General features: G+C 37.2%; 1 protein-coding gene across 1 annotated transcript in view; it reads left to right on the top strand.

Annotated features, from left to right (window-relative positions):
- HHIP (hedgehog interacting protein) overlaps window positions 1-22,086 on the top strand; it is a 74,250-nt gene that overhangs the window by 14,349 nt on the left and 37,815 nt on the right. The window contains exons 3-4 of the mRNA XM_066547993.1: window positions 192-348; window positions 1,157-1,358. Of these exons, the coding sequence (XP_066404090.1) occupies window positions 192-348; window positions 1,157-1,358 (359 nt within the window). The remainder of the gene's footprint in view (window positions 1-191; window positions 349-1,156; window positions 1,359-22,086) is intronic.

The raw sequence follows: 22,086 nt of genomic DNA, 5'->3' as shown, positions 1-22,086 counted from the left end.
AAACTGTAAAAGGCAATGCTCAGTTTGTGTTTATACATTTGTGTTTACTCAGAGCAGACTCGCTTTTTGCAGATAGCCCTTTGTTTAAAATGTCTTTTTCCACTATAATCTATTTAAAGATGAGTTTGATGACACAAAACTGCAGACATGACAACACACTAAATATTTGTATGCTCTTTTGCATTTTTAAGGTTTCCTCCAAACTACAGCTGATGAGTTTTGCTATTACTATGCAAGAAAAGATGGTGGTGTGTGCTTTCCAGATTTTCCAAGAAAACAAGTGCGAGGGCCAGCTTCTAACTCCCTGGACCACATGGAAGAATACGACAAAGAGGAAGAGATCAGCAGGTTCATAAAGATAAATGCTGTTTAATGCTGAAAAAACCCCCCTAGCAAAGCCTGTGGTTTTCACAGTGAAACAGCTCCGTGTGTGCTTATGCTGAGCAGCTGTGTTTTCCAGATGTGACTTTCTTTTGCTGCTGCTAGTGCACGTCAAAAGAGAAAGTTACACGAGCTTCAGCACTACAGTACCATTTGATGTTTGCCTTGCTGAAAAGGTGTTAGAATCCTGCTCTGATCCACCCTGTGGATCTTGGTTATTGTCCAGACCATGGATCATTCATAGTTCTGGGAAGTAATCTGTACCTAAATTTAATATTACTAAAAAACAATAATAAGGTTATTAGTAAATTTATATCATTATCTTCAATTTATTTCATTTGTGGAGGATTTTTTTGTGAAAGTAATTAAATTAGATTATTCCATCATAAGTCATTATTTTAAAATAGATATCAGAATCCAAATTTTATCCAAGAGATGAAATTTACTCTGTTTATTTTACAGTAGAAATTCTGTATTTCTAAATTATTCTCTTCTTTCGCCAATTTGCTCTACATTTTGGATCTAAGTTTATTTAATGTTCTCTTTTTTGTATGCAGACCAAATTTTCCTCAAGTGAAGTTAAAGCTGATTTTCTGTATTATGTGCTTGCATACATTCAAGGGAATAATTTATACACATTAATATATTTAAAATGTTTTATTATAAACCTGTTTTTAATATTATTGCACAACAATAATTTTATCTTTTAGGGACATTGTTGTGTCATGGTTACGAGAAAGAAGAAATGTCTTACTATTTCTTTAAATTTCTTTAGAAAACACAAGCACAACTGCTTCTGTATTCAGGAGGTTGTGAGTGGACTAAGGCAGCCTGTTGGAGCAGTACATTGTGGGGATGGATCCCATCGCCTCTTTATTCTTGAGAAAGAAGGATACGTGAAGATCTTCACTCCCGAAGGAGACATACTCAAGGAACCTTTTTTGGATATACACAAGCTTGTTCAAAGTGGAATAAAGGTTGGATTTTATACTTACCTCTACCTTTTTATATTTTAGCATGTGTATGGGAGAAATGGGAAGAATATTTTTTAGGTATTAATTAAATTTAAATAACAAAAAAGAGTAAAGACAAGAGACACCACAGTTCTTTCTGGCAAAGAAGTGAAAACTCATAGTGGGAAGGGAAAACAGCATCTTGTAACTCTTATCAAACTATTTTCTTTCCCTTCATTTTTTTCCTCACTTTAAATTCAAATGAAACTATTCAGCACCAGCATTCCACAGCAATATCTTTGTATTTTCATTCTTTGGGCTCATTTCCAGCCCATTGAATTGAAATGAGTTTTCCTGTGGTGCCAGTGGGAGCAAGTTTGGCTTAGGGGCTCCTCTGCCCTCCAGGTGCTTGGTGCTGCCCGGGGAGCTGGACACAGGAGGGGGCCTGGGAATGCTCAGGGATGCCCTGGAAGGACCAGGAGTGCTCATTCCTTCTTGGCTCAACCCCAAATGTAGCCAAAGCTTCCCTGGGTGGGAGGCTGCTTTAAAACTGTGTGTGTTGGAGGGGCACATAGAAGTGACTGACCCTCTAAATTCAGATATGAGGGTTGGTGGGATGAACAGCTTCCTTCCTGTCCACTGGGAACACTTTCATTGTTGGGTGTGTGAGGGTGGAATGGGCACTGATGGGAATATGTTGGAAGGTGGAGGTGAGAAATTACATCTAGTTATGGGGTAAGTACCAATGGAAAACTCTTAAATCTGTTGGAAGATACTTTATTCTGGAATGCTGGAATTCAAGTGTTGTTCCATGCTGATTTCTTGTCACAAGAAATCCATTACCATTCTGAGTGGTAATGCAAGTAAAATTCAGATATATGAAGAAGTTTTAAGTTGTAATCAGGTTATGCCTAGAACAGCCTGGACTATGTATCAAAAAGCCTTCATGGATGAAAGTTATATTGACACACTCTTGACAGAGGGATCTTAAATGATAATTGTGACAAACTAGGTCAATTTGAAATGCATAGCACATGTTAACTGATAATTTTGTTTCAGCTGTAAGGGCAAGGGGCCAATTAGGATAGACTTTTCTGACAGCAAATCTCAGAGGTTTTTAGTGTATATTGTAAAAGAGAGCTATGAAACATATTGCACCTTTTTCAGGAAAAAACTACTTTATATGATTATGCATTTTGCTGAATGCTTCCCCTTCTGCCCCGGAAGATAACCATTATGTTCAAGATACCCAAACAGAAGGGACTTATCAGAGGTGTTTTTGAACAGCCACCTAAGGCTGTTTCATATTTCTTAACCAAAAGTTCTGATCACTTGTACTTGTGGAAAACTGACAGTGAAATTTCCACGGAACCGTTATTGGTCCCAAAGAAATCTTTCTTGAGGAAACTTTTACAGCTGCAACTTAGAGACAAGGCTAAATGGAAAACTGATTTTCCATGCTTTTGAACAGGCACTAACCTGCTTGACATGACTCCCAACAGGTACCCTCAGGATCAGATACAACTTTCAGTTCTGTTTTAAATCCATGACCTGATCTTTTTAAAAAATCAACATGTAAAGCTCTACACTGGATCTGTTTCAACTATAACATTTTGTGTAAATAATTTGATGTTTCTAAGCTAGAAAGTCTAATTTAATTCCCTGAGATAACAGCCCAGTGACTAAGGATAATTGTGTTGCAGTGTTTAATGCAGGCTGGCAAGAATGGAGGCTTTATGTACTTTGCAGCGAAGGAGCAAGGGAATGTGCCTAGGAGCAGGACTCCAGCTCTTAAACAGAAAGAGTAAAGAATTTGTGGAATGAGTACATTACATAAAATAATAAATAAATCAAAAACCCCAAACCCCTTATAACCTAAATTATAGTTTTAAAACAAGGGTTCTTAAACATTTTTACGTTTGCAGTCTAGTTCCTATAAGCATTGTCCATGGTTCCTTACCCACAAGGATGGGAGATCACTGTGGCAATGGCAGCGTTGTCACTACTTGACAGAGTATTTGGTTTTACTTACCTGTTACACACTTCAATACTAGAAATCAGTAATGGAGAATACTCTGTGGACAGATGATTTTCCAGCAGGCAGTGCAGAACAGTCAGCAGTTACAAAAACCTCAACAAACCACTATATGAAACACTGCATCCACTTGCACAGTGCAAACATCATGGAATGTGTCCTCTGTGCTCACTTAGGAACCATGCATAGTGCCAGAATTTGGATGTACACACTTTGAAGAAAACAAAAACCACTCATCTGTTTTGCAGCCTCAGAGCAATAATAACAAGAAAAGGCAAACTGTTTTTTCCCCTAAAAACAAGTGTAAAAATTTTCTCTCTTACACTCAAATATCTGAAAAGAGAAATACAAACAAATACTTAACTCCAGTGACAGTAAAAACAGCAAAAATACTTTTTCAGAATTTTAGAGACATATGTTGTACCCAGTAAATAATTAGAATAATGATAATGACAATGCCAATAATGCAGCTGTGATTGAATCAAAGGTTATATAAATTGATGCCTCTGAAAAGAATTTTGGACAGCTATCCCATTAAGATATTTATAATACCAATAGATGGAATAATATAGTGGTGGTTAATTTTGTCTTCTTTCTTAATGTCAAGAGGAAATTTAGTAGTGATAAAATCATTACATTGTCCTAAATTAGCAAATCTGTTCCAAAGAATCAACTTAAAACTATCCTGAAGCTGATATAACCAAGAAACTGAAGTGATATATTTCCTTCATAAAAATAATCCTGGAGGTTAGTTTTGATCTCACTAACATATTTCACTCATTACAGCACTGGCAGTCAGATAAGGAGAAAGACAATATACAAAAACAGAGAAAGAAAGATGATTGCATTGTATAATAATAAGTCATTCATGTTTCCCTTCTAAAAAGATGCCTTTTTGTTTCTCTAATGGATCTACTGGTCCCTGTGTTGATGAAATTCATTTGAAGCCCCTAACATTGCTCTGAGCACCTTTGCAGGGCTTCTTCATGCCCTAAGCCCATCAGTAGGATTGTCTGGGCTTGCTTCTTGTCCATCACTCCTGGGAAGGTCTGTGGATATAAATAGAAAGTAAGTGAGAAGAGTGGTACAACTCTTTGCCTAAGTTTTATTGGTCCATTGGCTTTTAATGTTCATTGAAATCACTGAGGTTCTCTGCTTGAAAACTGTTGCTGCAGTACAATTACTGACAGTTACATGATTTAATTTTAAGGAGTTCAAATTAAAAAGGAGCAGCAATAATTTTATCTGCTGCCAGTATCTCAGAAGGAATTAGCACAAGTGTGGAGAAGCATTTCATAACAGAGATAGATTTCATGAATGGATGATAGTGACTTGTGCTTCTTTGTGGCCCTACTCAAGAGAACATTAGATGCAGGATTCCTGAAGATTTAAAAACAACTTTTAAAAAGCTTAAGAACCAATTTTTCTTTGCACGTCTCCTAATTTCTGCACAGTTAGCAGGAATGCTTTTTGGATCTCCTATTTTTTAACTTGGTTGTTGGAAGCCCTGAATGGATATTAATTAAGAATTTGTTAATTCAACATCTGTGGTCTTTTCCACTGCATTTTATGTCACCCTGGCTACATAAGTATTGCCAAGTGTGGACACTTGGCCAAGCCCCTCCTGTCACCTCCTCCCCTGCCTCAGGAATGTGGTGACAAGAAAAATCCGTGTACCTTGGTCTTGCCTCAAAGCTGAGCGAGGACATGAGTGAGACATGGACCTGTAACCCAAATCTAGGCCATGCACCTGGCTCAACTGTTTAGGAATATCTAGCCCAGTGTAGTGGAGAAAATACCAATTCCATCTCCTAATATATTAACATACCCATTAATATTTTGAACTGTCCTGAGTGTATACAGAAGAAAAGAATGAACCTTTTACCAAAAAAACCCCTCATAATACACCCAAACTAAAAGTCTGCTTTCCCTGTTTTGGTGATTTACTGCTCCATTATGTTGTGGAGAAGAGAGTTGTTAGTTGCAGAGCAACATTTTACAGTTCTTCCTTCAAAGTTATGTAGCAAAGACAAATTTTTAATGAAAATATTAGAACCCATTTTTTCTCTGTCTGATTTTCACTGCTGTTATTTTCTTTCTGTTTTAAACTATTAGCAAGTAGAAGAGAGGCAGAAAGTTGAAATGAGAAGCTATTGAACTAATAATGGTAACACTAAGTGGCATTTAAGGAGACCTTAATCAATTATCTAGAAAATTTAGATCTGATGCGTCTGAATCTCTTGTCAAAATTTAGGCAAAAAAATTAAAAGCTCCAAAAGTATCTCATAATGCTCAGCAGGGGAAAAAAAAGTGTCAAAACATTCCAAACACTTGGATTTAATGATTTCCTGCTGTAACAATGAGCTTTAACAATGCTGATTATGCTGTTATTACAAGATCAGTCCAGTCACCTGGTGCTCAAGATTGTATCTAACTTACAGAAAAATGGTCAATGCTGTAGCAGTTCTCCAACTTTTCATGCTCCAGTGACTGTATTTTATCTTATTAACTGTATTATTTCCTAAGATTTGGAAACCTTTAGGTTAGCAGCAATCACTATAAAATGTAGCACAACCTATTACATCAATTTTCACTTACTTTCTTCTCTCCTGAGCCCAAAAACCTGTATTGGTCTAAAATATATTGGTTTAAAATATATTGTTCAGAAGGGAAGGCATCAAGGTACAGTTTGGCAACTACAAAAAAATTAGGAACTTAGCACTTCTCTTGGGAAGTAAATGCTATAATCACCTTTCAGGATACTTTCTGAAAAGCTAAGTAGCTCTAGGGCTGCAACTGTTTGTCCTTAAATCATTTTTGTGGTCCTTCCCTATAATTATTCAACTTCCCCAAATCCTTTTAAAACTAAGGACCTCAGAACTGTACAAAGTAGCCAAGTTTACATCTTACTGCTGCCAATGGTAAAATCAAGTCCCTGTAGTTAGAAGGTCGTTTTCTACTTATAAATCCACTGACTGAACGACTCTTTAGGTACAGAATTGCAGCAGGGCTTCATGTTCAGTTGCTTGTCATCTCTGATCCTTAGGTTATTTTCAGTTTATTGCTTTTTGGTTTTGTTTTCTTTTTTTTTTCTTTCTGATTGTGACAAAGCTCTGGTGCAGCTCTGGTGTGTATCTGCTGGCTACAGGGTCATAAATTGCTCAGCCAGCAAGAACGGCTGCACTCTGCTGCACTTTGCCTCACACAGTGCTGAGAGTAGAAACCCCTGCAAAATGGGTGTCCTTAAATTTGCCATTGTGCAGTTACCACTTGCACTTGTGTAGAGATTCAGTTGTTTTTTTGGGGTTTTTTTAGCCAGTAATAAAATATTTCTCATGTATCTCATGGGAATATCATGATAAAGGGCAAAGTCTCTGAGGAAGGAAAGGGCATGGCAGGAGAGGGAAGGGAAAAGGGACAGAAAATTTCAGTTAAGTGGTATAGAGATCACCATTGAGTTAAACTCTACCTCTGTCACCTACCTTAGACAGAGGTATCTGATCTAAGACTATGGTTTTACTTGTCAGAAACAAACAGAAACTTCCCCTAAATATTAAGCTATAGTCACTTTCTTAGTTCATCTTGCTTTCAAACTAATATCAGTAAGACTACTTTATGTGAGGTTTTTTTAATTCCCAAAGTTTTTAAAATGCTATATTCCTACTTAATTCCTTACAAATATTATAACAGTCAGTTCTCTTTGCAGGAAAAAAAAATCCACAGAAATATCTGACAATTATTTTAAGTGTATGCTCATCAAATTTCCCAGTAATAGCCTTTAGATGAGTTAAAAGTTAGATATGTCTCTTACTGTGTGTTTTGGTAGTTTTTTAATCAGAGCACGAGTGCTTTCAGTCCTGCAGAATCTTATTAATGAGTGATCCAGTGATTCAGGTAGGAAATTTCTGTGATGCCATGAAGACTGCTGTGGAACACAGCAATTCATATGTTCAGTATAAGAGTATGGGAGTAGACTGTCAGGCATTAAACATGTTAACTGTGCTGCTCTGAGCCAATTATTCCAGAGTTTCTCAGGATCAAATAAGCATCTGGTCACCACAGGAATCTTTTTTCTGGAATGCATGATTAGTAGCGAAACATCTACTGTGCCTTCATGGTTGTGTCAAGATATTGGAACAGACTGCCCAGGGAAGTGGTGGAACCATCACCCCTGGAGGTGTTCAGAAGGCAGGTGGATGTGGCACTTGGGGACGTGGTTTAGTGGTGAACATTGGAGGCGCTGGGTTAATGGTTGCACTTAATGATCATAGAGGTCTTTGCCAAAGTTAATGATTCCATGATTCTGTGACATTTAATCATATGAATATTATTACTCAGGTCATTCAACATATAATCAGATAATTTTTTCTTTGAACTGCCACTACCTCCAGCCCTGGAAAAGCCTGCTCCAAGAAGTTATAAGAGGTTGTGCTGTCTTTGCAGTGAGGAGTGGCTACAAAATCTACAGTAAGCCAGGGATAAAATCTATTTAAAACTTCATGTGGGAATCAGATTATTTGTGTTATTTGCTGAATTGCTCAGTTCTGTCACTGATAAAACTTCTCACATATTCCTCTTGATTGGATGTGTACAGTTGTTCTTGCATCTTGCTGATGCACAGACAGATCTAAGTTAACACATACACTGTCCATTGATATCCACAGGATTTATATTACTGACAGAATAATTCACATAATTCATGCTAATCCTTCCATCCAAGTCCAGCAATTTCAATTTATTTCCCTCTGAACACTTACATGGATGAGGCTGAAATCAATGAACCTTTCTTGAACTTTTTGCCCTGACATCACAACAAGCTGTGCTTTCCTCCACAAAGCACAACTATCTTGTACTCTCCACAAAGGTTATTTGCTCCTGCTCCCTTGAAAGCCAAACTTACAGTGGCTACTAAATTCATGACCAGTTGGTCCCGAAAGGGATTATTTTGATGTATGGAGAGAAAGGGGAGCAGTGGAAGGTTGTATTTCTCTCTGGACACTGGAAGGACAACTGAGAGGTCCTATCTGAATTTCTTCCTTCTTCAACCCAATGGGCCTGCAATTCTTCAGAATTATTCATAAACAGATTGTGAAAACTCTGGAAAGTAAATCCTCATTGTCCTACCAGACCAAGCTCTCAGCTCTATATAAAGAATGGGGATAGTCCTCTAAAATATCAATGTTGAGGCACAGAACATAAGTATGACATATATTCTATGATGAACAAAGATTTCATTTCCATTCCATTCTACAATTAATTGCACCAGTGCTGAGTGCAATCTCTATTTGCTGTCCTGCCCCTGTACTTCTAAGAGTAATGAAATGGTAAATCCATGTAAGACATGTGCATAGGCCCAGGCAGAGGGGCAAGGTGGATGAAATCACTGACATATAACAGTGATAATTTGGGGTATTTTGGGGTGTCCTGGAACTCTTTTCTCAGTGTATGAAAAGGGGGACTCTAGCATGTCTTTGGTGAGAAGCTGAAACACTACATTTCCTGTGTTGTTGCAAAAATGACAGACCTTGGATTTCTCCTGGAGACTGCAGAGGGAAGTGATGACAGGGAAGTGATGAAGACTATTTTTCAGCAGGACTTGCAGGTGAAGTGATGTCAGGTCCCAGGACATGGGGGTTTCTCACTCATCTGAGAGGTCAGAAGCACAGCAGTCAGACCTGTGGCACAACAGACATAATTTTTGAGGCCACACCTCACCTGTGACCTGCCCACTAGGCACCACAATTAATTGCTTTTAAATGTCTTGACATAACTGGAGCAGAAAACTCAGAAAAAAGTAATGGTTAAGGTGTGAAAATGGCCAAATGTGAAAAAATCAGGACATTTTAAAGATAAACCACGTTGAATATAATTGTTTATAGTGACCTTAAACAGTAACAAAACAGACACAATATTCTGCATGAGAATTCAGCCTTCTTCATGAATAGGAAGATTTTTTTTTCTTAATGAGTGGTAAGTTCTTTGTAATTTTCGAGAGGGCAGCATTGCTATTGTGAGGACTTAATATACTTTAGCTGTGTTCAGAATCTGTAAAATACTGCATTTTAACCAAAGATTGCATAATGACAGTGAAATGTGCCTGAGTTTCTCATTAAACATTTGCAGATCCTAATAGGGACACAACAGGCCTTTGAAAGAGGTTGTATCTTAGCACCATATAGCTTTGTAAAAAATGAAGGTTTTTACCATCTAAAAAGCATGTGCCAAAAGCTTTTCGAGACCTCTATTTTTGTGTGAGAGCCTGCACTAGATAACCCTACTCGAGCTAGCAATTGTGGAACAGTGCAGTGGCTCTCAGGTTGTAAGCTGACCAGATGAAGAATTGCCAGTTTATTCTGAGGAAATTTGAATCAACAAAACATAATTGTGTCTGTTGATTTTGGGTAGCGTGTCTCAGATTTGAGGAGCTGAGAGGGGAAAGAAGATAATACTTTATCATTTTACATGCACATGTGTAGATTTTAATGTTCTGTGTTTCCTTGAGAGGAATCCCATGGTGCCAATTAACCTAACTTATTCCAAAACAATTCTCTGTTTGGAAAGAATAATTTTCATTGTGGGTGTTCCATGAAATTGTATGCCTCATACCCTGTTATTACTGAGATGTGTGCAGTGCAATTGAGAATGCCAGTTTCTTTTCCATGCTCTGTATAGATTATAGCTGTATCCCACACACAGTGCTAGATAATCCCTACTTTAATTTTGTTATGTGTACAAATCCTTTTTGAACATTTAGCGGTTTAAAAAATGTAAAAATCCATCATCTTCTGAAACTACATTTGTTAAAACCAAAAGCTGAATTTAGAAGTGATCAAAACCAATGAATAACATGGCAATTATCTAATTAAAAGGAAATTATTGCTTTTGCTGAAATATAACAGGCAGATCATGATAGCCAACACAAAATGGCAAAGAAGGAATAAAGTTACGCAGAAAATTCCATGGTTTTTAGCCAACACAGTTTCAACCACATGTTTTTCTTTAATGGGAGGAGGTTTAACAATCCACTTAGGCTCCAGGATTCATCATCCTTTTAAGCTCTTGGACACCCCAAAAACTGTAATGAGGTCCTAAGAATACTTCAGGGAATCCATGACACACTGGAGCTCTCGAAACCAGTCTGTGTCCTTGGGACTTCTTCTCTGTGCTTTCCTGTCCACCAGAGCTAGGGTTTCCTTTTGTTACATCCCTTGTACTGTGCCACATGGAAAAAGGGTCCTGTGTTTGTCTTAAAAGAGGTGAAAAATTGAGTAACACATTTACTTTCATAGTTAATACAGCCCAACTGCTATTCCTATATATATTTCCCCCAGATGCCACAGAACAATTTTCTTTTATATCCTCTTACACACATTTTCTCACAAGCTCTTAAGTCTTATTCCTTAGACAGGATCAGCAAGTTGAGTTGAGGGAGGAACACTTCCTCCAAGGAGCACTGGTATATTATCATGTTTTCCACCCATTTTATCCCCTCTGCAGTAAAAGTTGGACAAATGATCTGCCCCTAATTAATGGTTTATATATAATTTTAGCTTTAAAAAGCAGTCAGAACTAATTTTTCCCATTACCAAAAACATAAAAAGCTCCAAAAGATGAAACCACTTAGTAGCTGACACTTCTTTTTCTTCATTGTCAGTGTCTGCCTACATTCTCATATTGCTGGAATTTTTAAAGAAATTATTCCATAAATCTCAATAAAGTAATATTCTTGCTTAGATTTAATTTGGAAAATGGAATATACAATCTGTGGGAGATAGGTCTGCAAAATACTCTCAACCATTTGTTTTTAATTTACAGCAGATACTTTTTAAAACCTTGATCTATCTTCACTGGCTTTGGACTGCAATCCCTACAGCTGAATTGCAACAACTTTAATTTATGTAATAATCATTATTTTTATGCTAACTGAATGCCTTGAAAAGGAATAAAAGAGGGAGTAAATCACCCAAAAACTTTTATATTTTTGGCATTCTTAAAAAATTGGTGAATCTCCCTCAGCTGGATTCTCAATCACTGTAACAGCCCAGAGACAACACACAAGTGGTAGTAGATACATGGATCTGAGTGAGCTGTAGTGTTTGAGAAGAGGTTTATTTAATATCAAACCACATAAGAAAAGTACTTACTTGAGTTCTTCCTTAAAGAAAATGCATACCATAACAAACTGGATGCTTAATTGTTAGTAATGAATGTAAAATGGTATTGTACACCTCACAGAGGCCTGGTTGAAGACGTGCCCAAGCACTATTGACTCTCTTTATCAAGTAGCACACCATGTTTAGGGCTGTTAAAACCCTGACCACTTCAAAGATCTCATCAAATCAAAAGGATCTCAGATCAGAAGAGAGGTGATGTGCAACTTCCATTGCTGCTGTTTTCCTTCCCCATAATGGCCTTACAAGATATGACAGGACAATATTATCAGGACAGGATTGCTCCAGTGACTTTTTGAGGGAAGGAGCAAGAAGTCACGGTGCTCTCATGTAACAAGCAGGTGTGTGCCTGGGTAAATAAGCCAGAAGATCAAATAAACCTCAACAAGCCACCTAGGAGATCACTCCAGTTTGCCCCTACAGTGACTTTCAGATCACAGCCCTGCCAAACCCAGGGGAGTTCCAAACATCATGTCCAAAGTCTGAAGCAGCAGACAAATCCAAAAGTAGGGAATATTAGGGAACTGCCTCACAGAAACCAGCCCCTGTTGGGTTTTACCCCTCTCCTAGTTCTCCCTAAGTGGGAAAAACCAAAACTATTTCACAGACAGGATCCATGTTTCTCCAAAGGCCCGTGGGGCTGGGAGAACCACAGGTACAATTGGACCAAACCCTTTATTTACAATTGTTTGGTAAAGAAATGTGTAATGGATTACTTAATTTGAAAGTAATGCCATCCTTGAAGCAGAAACATTGAAAACTGTGGTTTTTCTGTAGTTTAATGAGTCAGCATTTTGTAACTTGCAACATTTAACACTTCTTGTAGAGATACATTCTCCCTACAAATTATATTGTCTATTAAAAATTTTTGCTTTTAAATGAGTTTATTAAACTTTTACGGTACAAATAAAAAACCAAAAGGAACATAGTTCTATACAATCCATATAATTCTCTGTTTTGTATAAAATGCATATACATTTCATCAATGTGTATATATTTTATTTTACCATATGCATAAATATTTCAACTTCCAGAAGTAAGTATCCTAAGGAAAAAAAGGTAACAAATGACTAAGGGAAGTGAAACTAATTTGATCCTTACTAACCTAGTAACTTCTGAAATCACTTTATATGAATTGTCAAAAAAAATTGCAAACAAAATGCATGAAAGAAAATTACTTTCAATGTGAGGAGAACTAAAATTATTTCTAATAGAGCCTGATAATTCCTTTATTCAATAAAACAAAAATGTACCTTCAACACCCCATGAATAATTTAGGTGGATTGAAACATCATGAACTACAATGCTTGGTACTGAATTTTATTTATTTGATTTCCTTAAGTGTTGTAGTTCATCAAGGTAGAAATTATAGATGATTTCAAAAAAGTGAAGAGAATGTCTTATGCATGTGTTAGATGTTCTAAATATGCAGCAAAGGGGAGGTTTTGGGGGGAAAAAAAAGGAGCTTCAGAACTGAAGCACTGGGTTTTGAAACAGTGTCTGCAACGTGCTGACTTGGTTAGCAAATGTGTATGGCCACTGAGCAGTAAGCAGTGATAAAGCAGAAAGTGCAGAGGCTATTGCTGTGCTATAGTATCACTCTGTCTGGAGTATTCAGAGGAGCTCCCAAGGCTGGACTGCACAAAACTTGCACTTCTTCCATTATGTTTCCTTGTTTTCTGTGTGAATTCTGCCCTTTTACAAGAAGGTAGAATAGTGTTTTCCTAATGCTGTCCTCAAGCACACAATTCTTCATTTGATCAAAATCTAGTGGAATTAGGATTTGTGTTCAACTGATTAAAGGTCTGGGTCCATGATACTTTGTTTCAATTCTAACTGTTTGAAACTTTATCGTCTTAATTTTGAGACTGAACATACACTGTGTTGTTCTAATTGCACTGGCTTTTTGCAAAGAACTTTGTACTGTATTCAGCCAAGTTACAGGGTTTCCAAGATCATGGTCTTGGCTCAGGATAAATGGAGCCAATGAGCTAAACAAATTCCTGCTTTCTTGGTTCTTATAGTAAGAGAAAAATGGAAAGAGCAGGATACTTTTACTGCTTTGTACAAGTGAAACAATCCTGGAAACTGCAAAAATGTAAGTTAGCTGTGTTTATGTCAGAAAGACACACTATTTTAGAAATTATTTTTAGCTTTCTTTCGAAATGTGAACCATAAATTGTAACATTAATGAAGTAAACCTTTCTTGGAAAATTTAAGAAAAGTTTGATTTAAGATAATCAGTTTGGGATTTAAAATAATAAAGAAATTGAGACTAATACCAAATATTGTGCTCTCATAACATGTAATAGTAATAGCTCTGTGTTGAACGAGGATACACATGTCTATATTTGTTTCAACTTCTGTTATTAAGAATGCTTTTCTAATGAGATAGATTTTAAAACTGGGGTTGAAATAAATGAGTAATGGAAAAAAAAAAAGAGAAGGGACTCCTAATCAGGAAAACAGTGTACATTCTTTCAAAGTCATGTTTATAAGTTCAGAGAAGCAGTGGATCTAGTTCAAAGACAAACCATATTTCAATCTGCTTTTCAGAACTACCATATAGTTCACTCCTAAAGATTGTTTTCAGCTGAATCTTAGCACAACGACAACTGATTGCTTGAGATACATTACTGGGCATCATCATTGGCTTTCAGTTGTAAGGTATCACAATTTCTATGGAATACTGAGAGGGCAAATCTAGTCTTGATGCAGATCTTGAGCAAAATATATGAGTTGATTCAGGAAGTTAACATGGTTGAGCCACTAAATAAAAGCGACCATAATGTAATTAAGCTCAACATCCTCCCGTGGGAACCTACCATAAGGTAATAATATTAAAGTACTTTTCAAAAAAGGAAGATTTTTATATTGAGGAAGTTAGAAATAGCCTGAAGGGGAAAGTTAGGAAATTAAAATCCATAGAAGCAGCATGGAGGTTTTTTAAAAGTATCTTATTAGATTCAGGGAAAATATGTATATACTGGAACAATCAGGAATCAAGAAGGTGAGAAATATCACGAGGTACAAGGGAATGTTCAGGCCCCCAAAAAATAATAATCCTATAATAAAATGGAAATCCAACTCAAGTGGCACTAATAGAGCAGAATATAAATTCAGAACACCAGAGTAAGGGTTATATCCTGCCATTGTTTCACTGACAGAGTAAGTAGGAGTTTCCCATAAATATTCGTGGTAGAACGACATTCTGAGGTTTGAGAGGAAATTTAAAGGACAAATAGGGAAAAATACAGAGAATTTTTAAAGACATCATAATAGAAGAACTCCCTCAAGCTAAGTGATGATCTTTGGCAGAGGCTGGTTGGGGGGACCAATGGAGTATAAAAGGAAAAGATACAACTTTATTTCTTTCCATAAGAGAAACTGAGAAAAGAACATCCTATACTTGGTGTTTAACATCTGCTGCTTCTCCACCTGTAGGATGAGAAGGGGGGAAAAAAAAAAGAGGGAGAAGAGAAATCATTGAAAGCACCAGCATAAATTACCCTGAATATAAGTACTCGAAAGCAACTGAAAATTAGAGTAGTTAAGGTAATGAAGCTGTGCTATTTGTTTTTACAAAATTTCATCTTTCAATCTGGCTTTTAAAGGGCTCTGAAGGTCATCCTGCAAAATACAGAGAAGGGAGAACAAAAAATCCCAGATGAAAAATTAGGAGAATTGTGAAATTAGGCCCAAAAAAGCGTCTTGTTTAAATGTGGATTTCTTGCCACAAAAAGAATGCTGTCAAAGAATCTGTAAGATAATGAAGAGAAAGTAATTTATATCTCTAGAAGTTTTTATTTGGTGTTTCTGAAGAAAGTGGTATGAGGGATTGCTGCTCTTGCAATAAAAACACGAGCTGTTGTGGTTCTGACTCCACTCAGGCAAGAACTGCACTATAGCAATGCCTCTGGACATATCTCCAGTACACTTCTAAATTAGGAGTGAAAAACAAATAGAACAAATAAATAATCCATATCTTTAAAATAATTTTAAAATGTGTAATCTTGTATTGCTTCCAGAAAATCAGCTGTTACTTTGAAAAGTTCATAACTAAGTGTCTGAATTTGCTGGTGATACAAGATTGAGTGTGTTGGAAGGAAGTCTAGAGAAATTTTTTTAAATATAAGTAATGAAATGGCACAGTAATATATAACATAAAAGAATCTTTCAACACACAAAGAGCTCTCTGACCTTATTCTGTTCTGTCCTGGAAAAGAATATAAGAAGTGTCAGTGACAACTCCAAAAATCTAACCAACTATAAAAAGCAGTTATTGAGCAGTATCTAAAAGAGATATTTGGGTAATGAACACTGTCACTATTTAACTCAGCAGCATCCTCAGCAGTACAGCAAGATACAGTTGAACAAAATAATATTGAAAAGGGTTTTGACGGCATCTAAAAATATATTTAATTTGGAAAAAGCCTGTAGCTTTTCTGCTGCTATAATTTATTATCCAATTGCTTACAAAAAACACAGCAGTCATGTAGCTTTCCTGGTAGGGAACTGGGCCTACTGTCAATAAAACTGGGTGCAGGTAGGTCCTATGTCTGCTGGTGTGGTAGCCTATAGAACTATGACCTTTAATCTTTGCTTCAGATTCCTTGTCCAGAAATAACATAGTGCTAGTGCTTGTTTTCTGCATGGGACAGGACCAAGCATCTCAAGATTAGCTTCTATGTGAAACTTGAGGTATGCTGCAAAGCTTGGTGACTTGATAACTCATTTAGGCTACCAGACTCACATGTACAGGCTGGTTTGTGTCAGGGCTGGATGCAATAGAAAACATTTCCAACAGTAACTAGGAATTGTCAAGATATGCTTCTGGGGAAGCTTATAAAATTACAAAATATTGGACACAATATACAATAATACAATTAAATTCAGAGCGGCAGCTTCAAAGGCACATATAAAGTCAATGGTCCTTGCTCACAGAGACCTGCTGTGCTACTGCATGAAATTAAATATTGTTTGGTAAAAGGGACTCATTGCTCTATATAGATCAAGAACATTATCCAGGATATCTGAATTGAAGATTGTAGTCCCTGTCATGAATCAAGTGCAGAATTCCTCTCCTGATCTTTACGAAGGTTGTTTGGAATCCTTCTCAGGTAAAGACTAGAAATTCTAGTAAAAACAGAAAAAGAAAAGGAGAAAAAATCCCTAACAACATAACAAGTATCTTGATAGGTTAAATCTTTAGATTAGGTGCCTGAACTGTTTGGGTTTTTTATATATATTGATTAGGGTTTTCCAACAATACCTGCCACAGAAATGTTTTGCCAAAAACCCTAGGCTGGCATATGAGTCACAGACTCTTGCCAAGGACAATTACATTGGGGATGTCATTCTCTAATGTCATTGTCACACCCAACTACCCCACTTGCAGAACAAGGTCCCAAAGCCTTCTATTCCCTGGGCTGAGCAAGCCCCACTCTGGTGGCCTCTCTGCAGAGGGCAAATGCTCCAGATCCCAGCCCCCTTCACACTGTGGTGTAATGACACCACTCTGGTGCTGAGGGGCTGTAGAACTCAGAACTGCAGGTGCAGCGTCCTCTCTGCAGCCTCCTGAGTGCAGGGAGAAGGGGTTTCTCTGCTGCCTGTGCTCTTGTTAAGTAGCCCAGCCTGCTGCTGGTTTTCTCTGCTGCCAGGGCTCTCTGCTGGCTCACGTTCAATTCTCTGTCTGCCGAGACCCCACACTCCTTTCAGCAGAGCTGTCCCCAGCCAGTCAGTTCCCTGCCTGCATTGTTGCAAATGTAATGGGATTTGGAAAAGAAAAAGTCTGCAGGGATCTCTATCTGTAGCTCTGATTCATTCCTTCTGGCTGGGCTATCCAGTCAGAGGTAGTTCTTCCCCAGCACAACGAAGATCAAGGTTTCTGTTTAAAAACTAGAATCCAGAGATAGCCTCCCCGAGATATCTTTCTTATCCTCCACTCTCTCTTCCCACCACAAAACCCATCAAGCTGCTTTAAACACTGTAAAGTTTAGAACTTCATATCAGGCTGGCTCCTCTCTGTCTTAAGAATTACTTTAATTCCTCAAACAGCAGTATTCAAATGAAATTTGCCAAAAGCATGGATGTGCATCAGAGTTCAGAAGTAACAGATGCTGTGATGTTGCTGACTTAATGGCAGTGAACTGCAAATATACACAGAAGGGTGTGAAAGAAGCCTCACCACTCACACTATTCCCACTGAAGACTGTCCTTTAAGGGGTTGATTTTCAGAACTCTTAATCACTGCTGTAACCAGATACTTAGACTTGAATATTTATTATATACGTAAGGCATTAAATACTTATTGTGATTTATAGCTTGGGTTAGGATGTTATTTTTAAATAAGCCATGTAAAGTACCTTCAGTCCTGTCCATTCACACACGCATGAGGCAGACTCCAAAATCATGAAATTGGCTTAAAAGCCACGTGCTTAAAGAGTTCATTTGAAAACAGGAGGAGTGGAAATTCACTGCCTCCTTACTTTTTAGTTTGATTTGTGTTCTCAGACTTCTTCCTGCAATCAAGAAGTCTGAAGGTTTCAAATTAAAAAGCTGAAAACCTACTTGCAGTGCTTTATTCAACTAATTTCAGCTTTCAATACACCTCTTATGCTCGCAAAGCTTCTAATTTAATTGCAAGCGTTGGCTACACGACATACTAAGATGTGTGCACACAGCTATGTAGCCGAAAATTCCACAACATAATGAAATATTAGTTGTAATTAACAAGAGACTGGATTGCTGAGGTTCTGTGGCATGCCTGCAAATGTTTGAGCCCACATTCCTTCCATACAGCCAGCTCTGTCGAGGCTCATAAGTCCCTCATGCAGGGAGACTGTGGGAAGAGCCCATATGGGCAGGGAGCAGGGGAACCTGCTGGTGTTCTGGAGAATATCTGCTCTCTTTCAATCTTCAGAGCAGAAAGGGCAATTTTCATATTAGACTTATTACATTTGGTGTGTCCCTGGGAGATTTTCCTCTATCAGTTCCAAGAACAATTGCAAGGAAATATTTCTGAGTTTATGAATTTGTAGAGGAAGTGAATTTACCACTTTGAAATATGTTTAAGCAGTTACATTTTTATTCCTCAGATACAGCAAACTGTGTGTAGCCTGCCATTATTTCAGAAGTTACTGTTCTTTTTCTCCTAAGGGAATATGGTTTCTGTAGCTTTAGTGAGGCTCTACTAATTATTACATACCTCATATTTCTAAAGAAGAAATTATGTTTATGCAAGCTATTTTTCTTTCAGGAATTGTTCCATTCAGTACTTAGGTATAGATTGCAAATGTGTGAATTTCCTATTCCTTTTTGGGGGGAAGAGAGGGTAATAGAAAATGTTGGCATTAATGAAGGAATAATATATCAGTGTATTACAATATTCTGACAACTCTAGTAATTTTTTCTACCTTGAGTTTGAATAACTGTCGCATTTAGCTAATGTCCATTCAAATGCAAAAGTGTAAATAATGACATAATTTAAAACAGATGCCCAAGTCTTCCAACAGCAACAACAAAATCAGGAATAATTAATAACATTTACTTAAATTTCAAGTTTATATTAAGTAATGCAATGGACCATTTGAAAATGCTGTCAGGGGTCTTTGGATTAAATGGGTCCACATCATTTGTGTACTGTGTATCTTTGAAATATGACTTGAAAGATATAATCCCAGTTGATAATTCCATTACAAATTAACTCAACTGGCAGATATTTGTCTAAGGACAAGGATGCTGATGAGACAGTCATGCTGAAGAAACAAAAAATGAGTCCATGACTCCTCTAAAACTTTTTTTTAAGTTTGATTCCAAGAAGCCATTGCAGACCAACTGTGATAAATGTGCATTTGTCACATGGAAGGGAAAATTGTTTCCTACATAAAACAATTATGATGATGGTTATTTCTTTTAGGAGAGAGCCACACCAAAGAGCATGGTTCTTTTCTTCATGTGAGCCCCAAGACTCAGGACTGAAACTTTGGTTCTTACAGACAATCACATTTTTGACAAATTGCTACTGCTGTACTCCTATCATTCCTGGACTGTTTGGGGTTTGGTTTTGTTTTGTTTCAAACAAGTTACAAAGATGGCTTAACTTCAGAGAGATTTTCTTAATGAAATCCATTCCACCCAGAAGGTGTTCTCTCTAACAAATGGGAAACATCACTAAATTTAACCTAAAGTCTGAGCATATGGAAAGCTACATAGATGATGTCAGACATTACAAATATTATTTGTACTTGCTAGTTTACTTCAAGGGAAATTATGAGAATGACATCATAATGATGACTGACTAATTTTTATTAGTGTTTTCTCTCTGAAACTCTACACTTAAGTGTTATAAAGAAAAACAGCTTTTAAAATGCCGTATCTGTTATTCTTTTCTAACACTTTGTGATTTTCTTATTTATAAAAGATATTCATATTTTAAAATACCATAGATACTATCAGCTCTTATTCTACTCCTTTGACATGTCAAATATTTTTTGTCAAAAAGAAAAAAGATATTATTTAATGCTCATAAAAGATAGGAAATGATCACATCTTCTTTTAAATTAATTGCCGCTTGGGTTGGCCTACGAACCTACAAACTCTGCTGGAAGACTTGTAGCTAATTTCTTTACAACAGCTTCTTACTCTGGGAATGAATTATGTTGATGAAGGGGTGATGACCAGCTTAGGAATAGCGATATGTTCCTGCAGTCAGCAAAGACAAATCACAGGGTGCCACAACTCTGGAAACTCCCAAAATCCACAGAACCCGTAGAGCTGTATTTTACAGCAAGAACCCCGGTAACGCAGCGTTGCATAAGCACTTTTTGCAAAGGTCTGCTGGGTCATTTTGCTGAGGACCTCTTAGAGGATCAGCTCCAGCTCTGCAGGGCTGCTCAGGCACTCTGTTATCTTCAGAGCCGGAGACAGCAGCAGCCATGACACCAATAAAGCAGCGTCTCCCACAGCAAGGCAAGGAACGTTCTTTGAGCCCAGACAAAGGGCATCCCTACAGGAATACTGTGAGAGTCATCAAGGGATGAGATACGATGATTCAAGTCAGTAGGGACTCCACAATTAAAACCTGGTGGGTGGCACAGCAAGCTGGAGAATTGTGGAGAATTCCCCTCCCTATTTTTAGGAACTTAGTACCACCAGACTGCATTCCTGGGCTCTTTCCTGAGGACAAGATTAGGCCACAACACCACAAATCTCCATGACCATATTAGTATCTTTCTCCAAATGCTCTTGCCCCATTCAGCACTGTGTTTATGGTTGACCTCAAAGGCAATGGTCTTATAAATGTGTTTATGGTTCAGCATGTTCATAGATGTTATACATATTAGGACCTTTGTTTATCTGTGAAGGCTTGTTTTCGTGAGAAATTAATATTTATGGTATCACAGTGCTTACACACTCCAGGGTACTTTAAATGCTGAGCCCCAATGGAGCCATCATATTCATGAATTAATTTAATATGCAAAATTCAAGGATGAATTTATCATCAATAATCCCTGCCAGATCTGCATATTTGGCTCTGACTTCTGGCATAAAGCGATCCATTGTCAGTCTCAGCTCCCACATGGATATATTTACATTAGGTGTGCAAAGGCAAGCTTCACAATGTGACTCCCATGGCTGAGTTAAAGTCCCAGGGGTAAAGCTTTTGAGAAATTGCCCCTCTCAGTCTTTTTCACCCTCTTGCCTTAGCAATGCTGAGTGAGTGTCTAACTGCTCTTATTTCATTCCAGTGCAAAGCAAATAAAGTTCAGCAAATAACTAAGGCTTGGTACCATCATACAGCATTACAAAATTTTACTTCCAGAAAATCCAGCAACATCTTCCATAAATGATGTGTATGTGAGTTCAAAGATATCCCAAAACAAGAGGTGTAGGTTGTATCAATGGCATCATTCAGCTCAGCACAAAGGAAAGTTAGTTCTGAGACTGACTTGCAGAGCAATACTAAAGAGAGCTACACCACCATATAATGGGCCTATGCTCCAAGGAATGCTCCCCTAACCAGCCCCATTTGCAAATGATTTTCAAGATAAAAATGAGCAAATGATCTGTAATAGATAATAAACAGCTAATCATTACATCACACATACCACATCAGTTAATACAGATACATTTATTAAACCTCTTTTATATATGACTTAATGTTAAAGCATTCTATTTTATCAAGGATTCAAAGGGATTAGAGTTTAATTTGTTATTTTAGTATACTATACCTTTAAATTGTTGACATATAAGTTGTATAAATAGAAACACCATAAATCTCTTAAAAAATGTACCATAAATTTTTTATGTATGACCTTTAAGTAACAGCAGTCTGTTGCATAACTCTGCAGGGGAAGTCACATGGTGGAAACCTCATATTTCCTTAAATTTATGGTTGTTTCTTGGTGGTCTAAAAGACTTCTTTCTTTTTTTTTTTCTAAAGTTGTAATCTTAGTAAATTGTTTAATGTTTGGTCTAATGCAGGTCAGTGTAAGTTCTTATTTAGATTTATAATAGGAAATATATAATGTCAGATACCAATGAA

The sequence above is a fragment of the Molothrus aeneus genome, chromosome 4 (genome assembly GCF_037042795.1).
Source record: "Molothrus aeneus isolate 106 chromosome 4, BPBGC_Maene_1.0, whole genome shotgun sequence".
NCBI classification, from domain to species: Eukaryota; Metazoa; Chordata; class Aves; order Passeriformes; family Icteridae; genus Molothrus; species Molothrus aeneus.
This window is presented reverse-complemented; position numbering and strand designations above follow the sequence as displayed.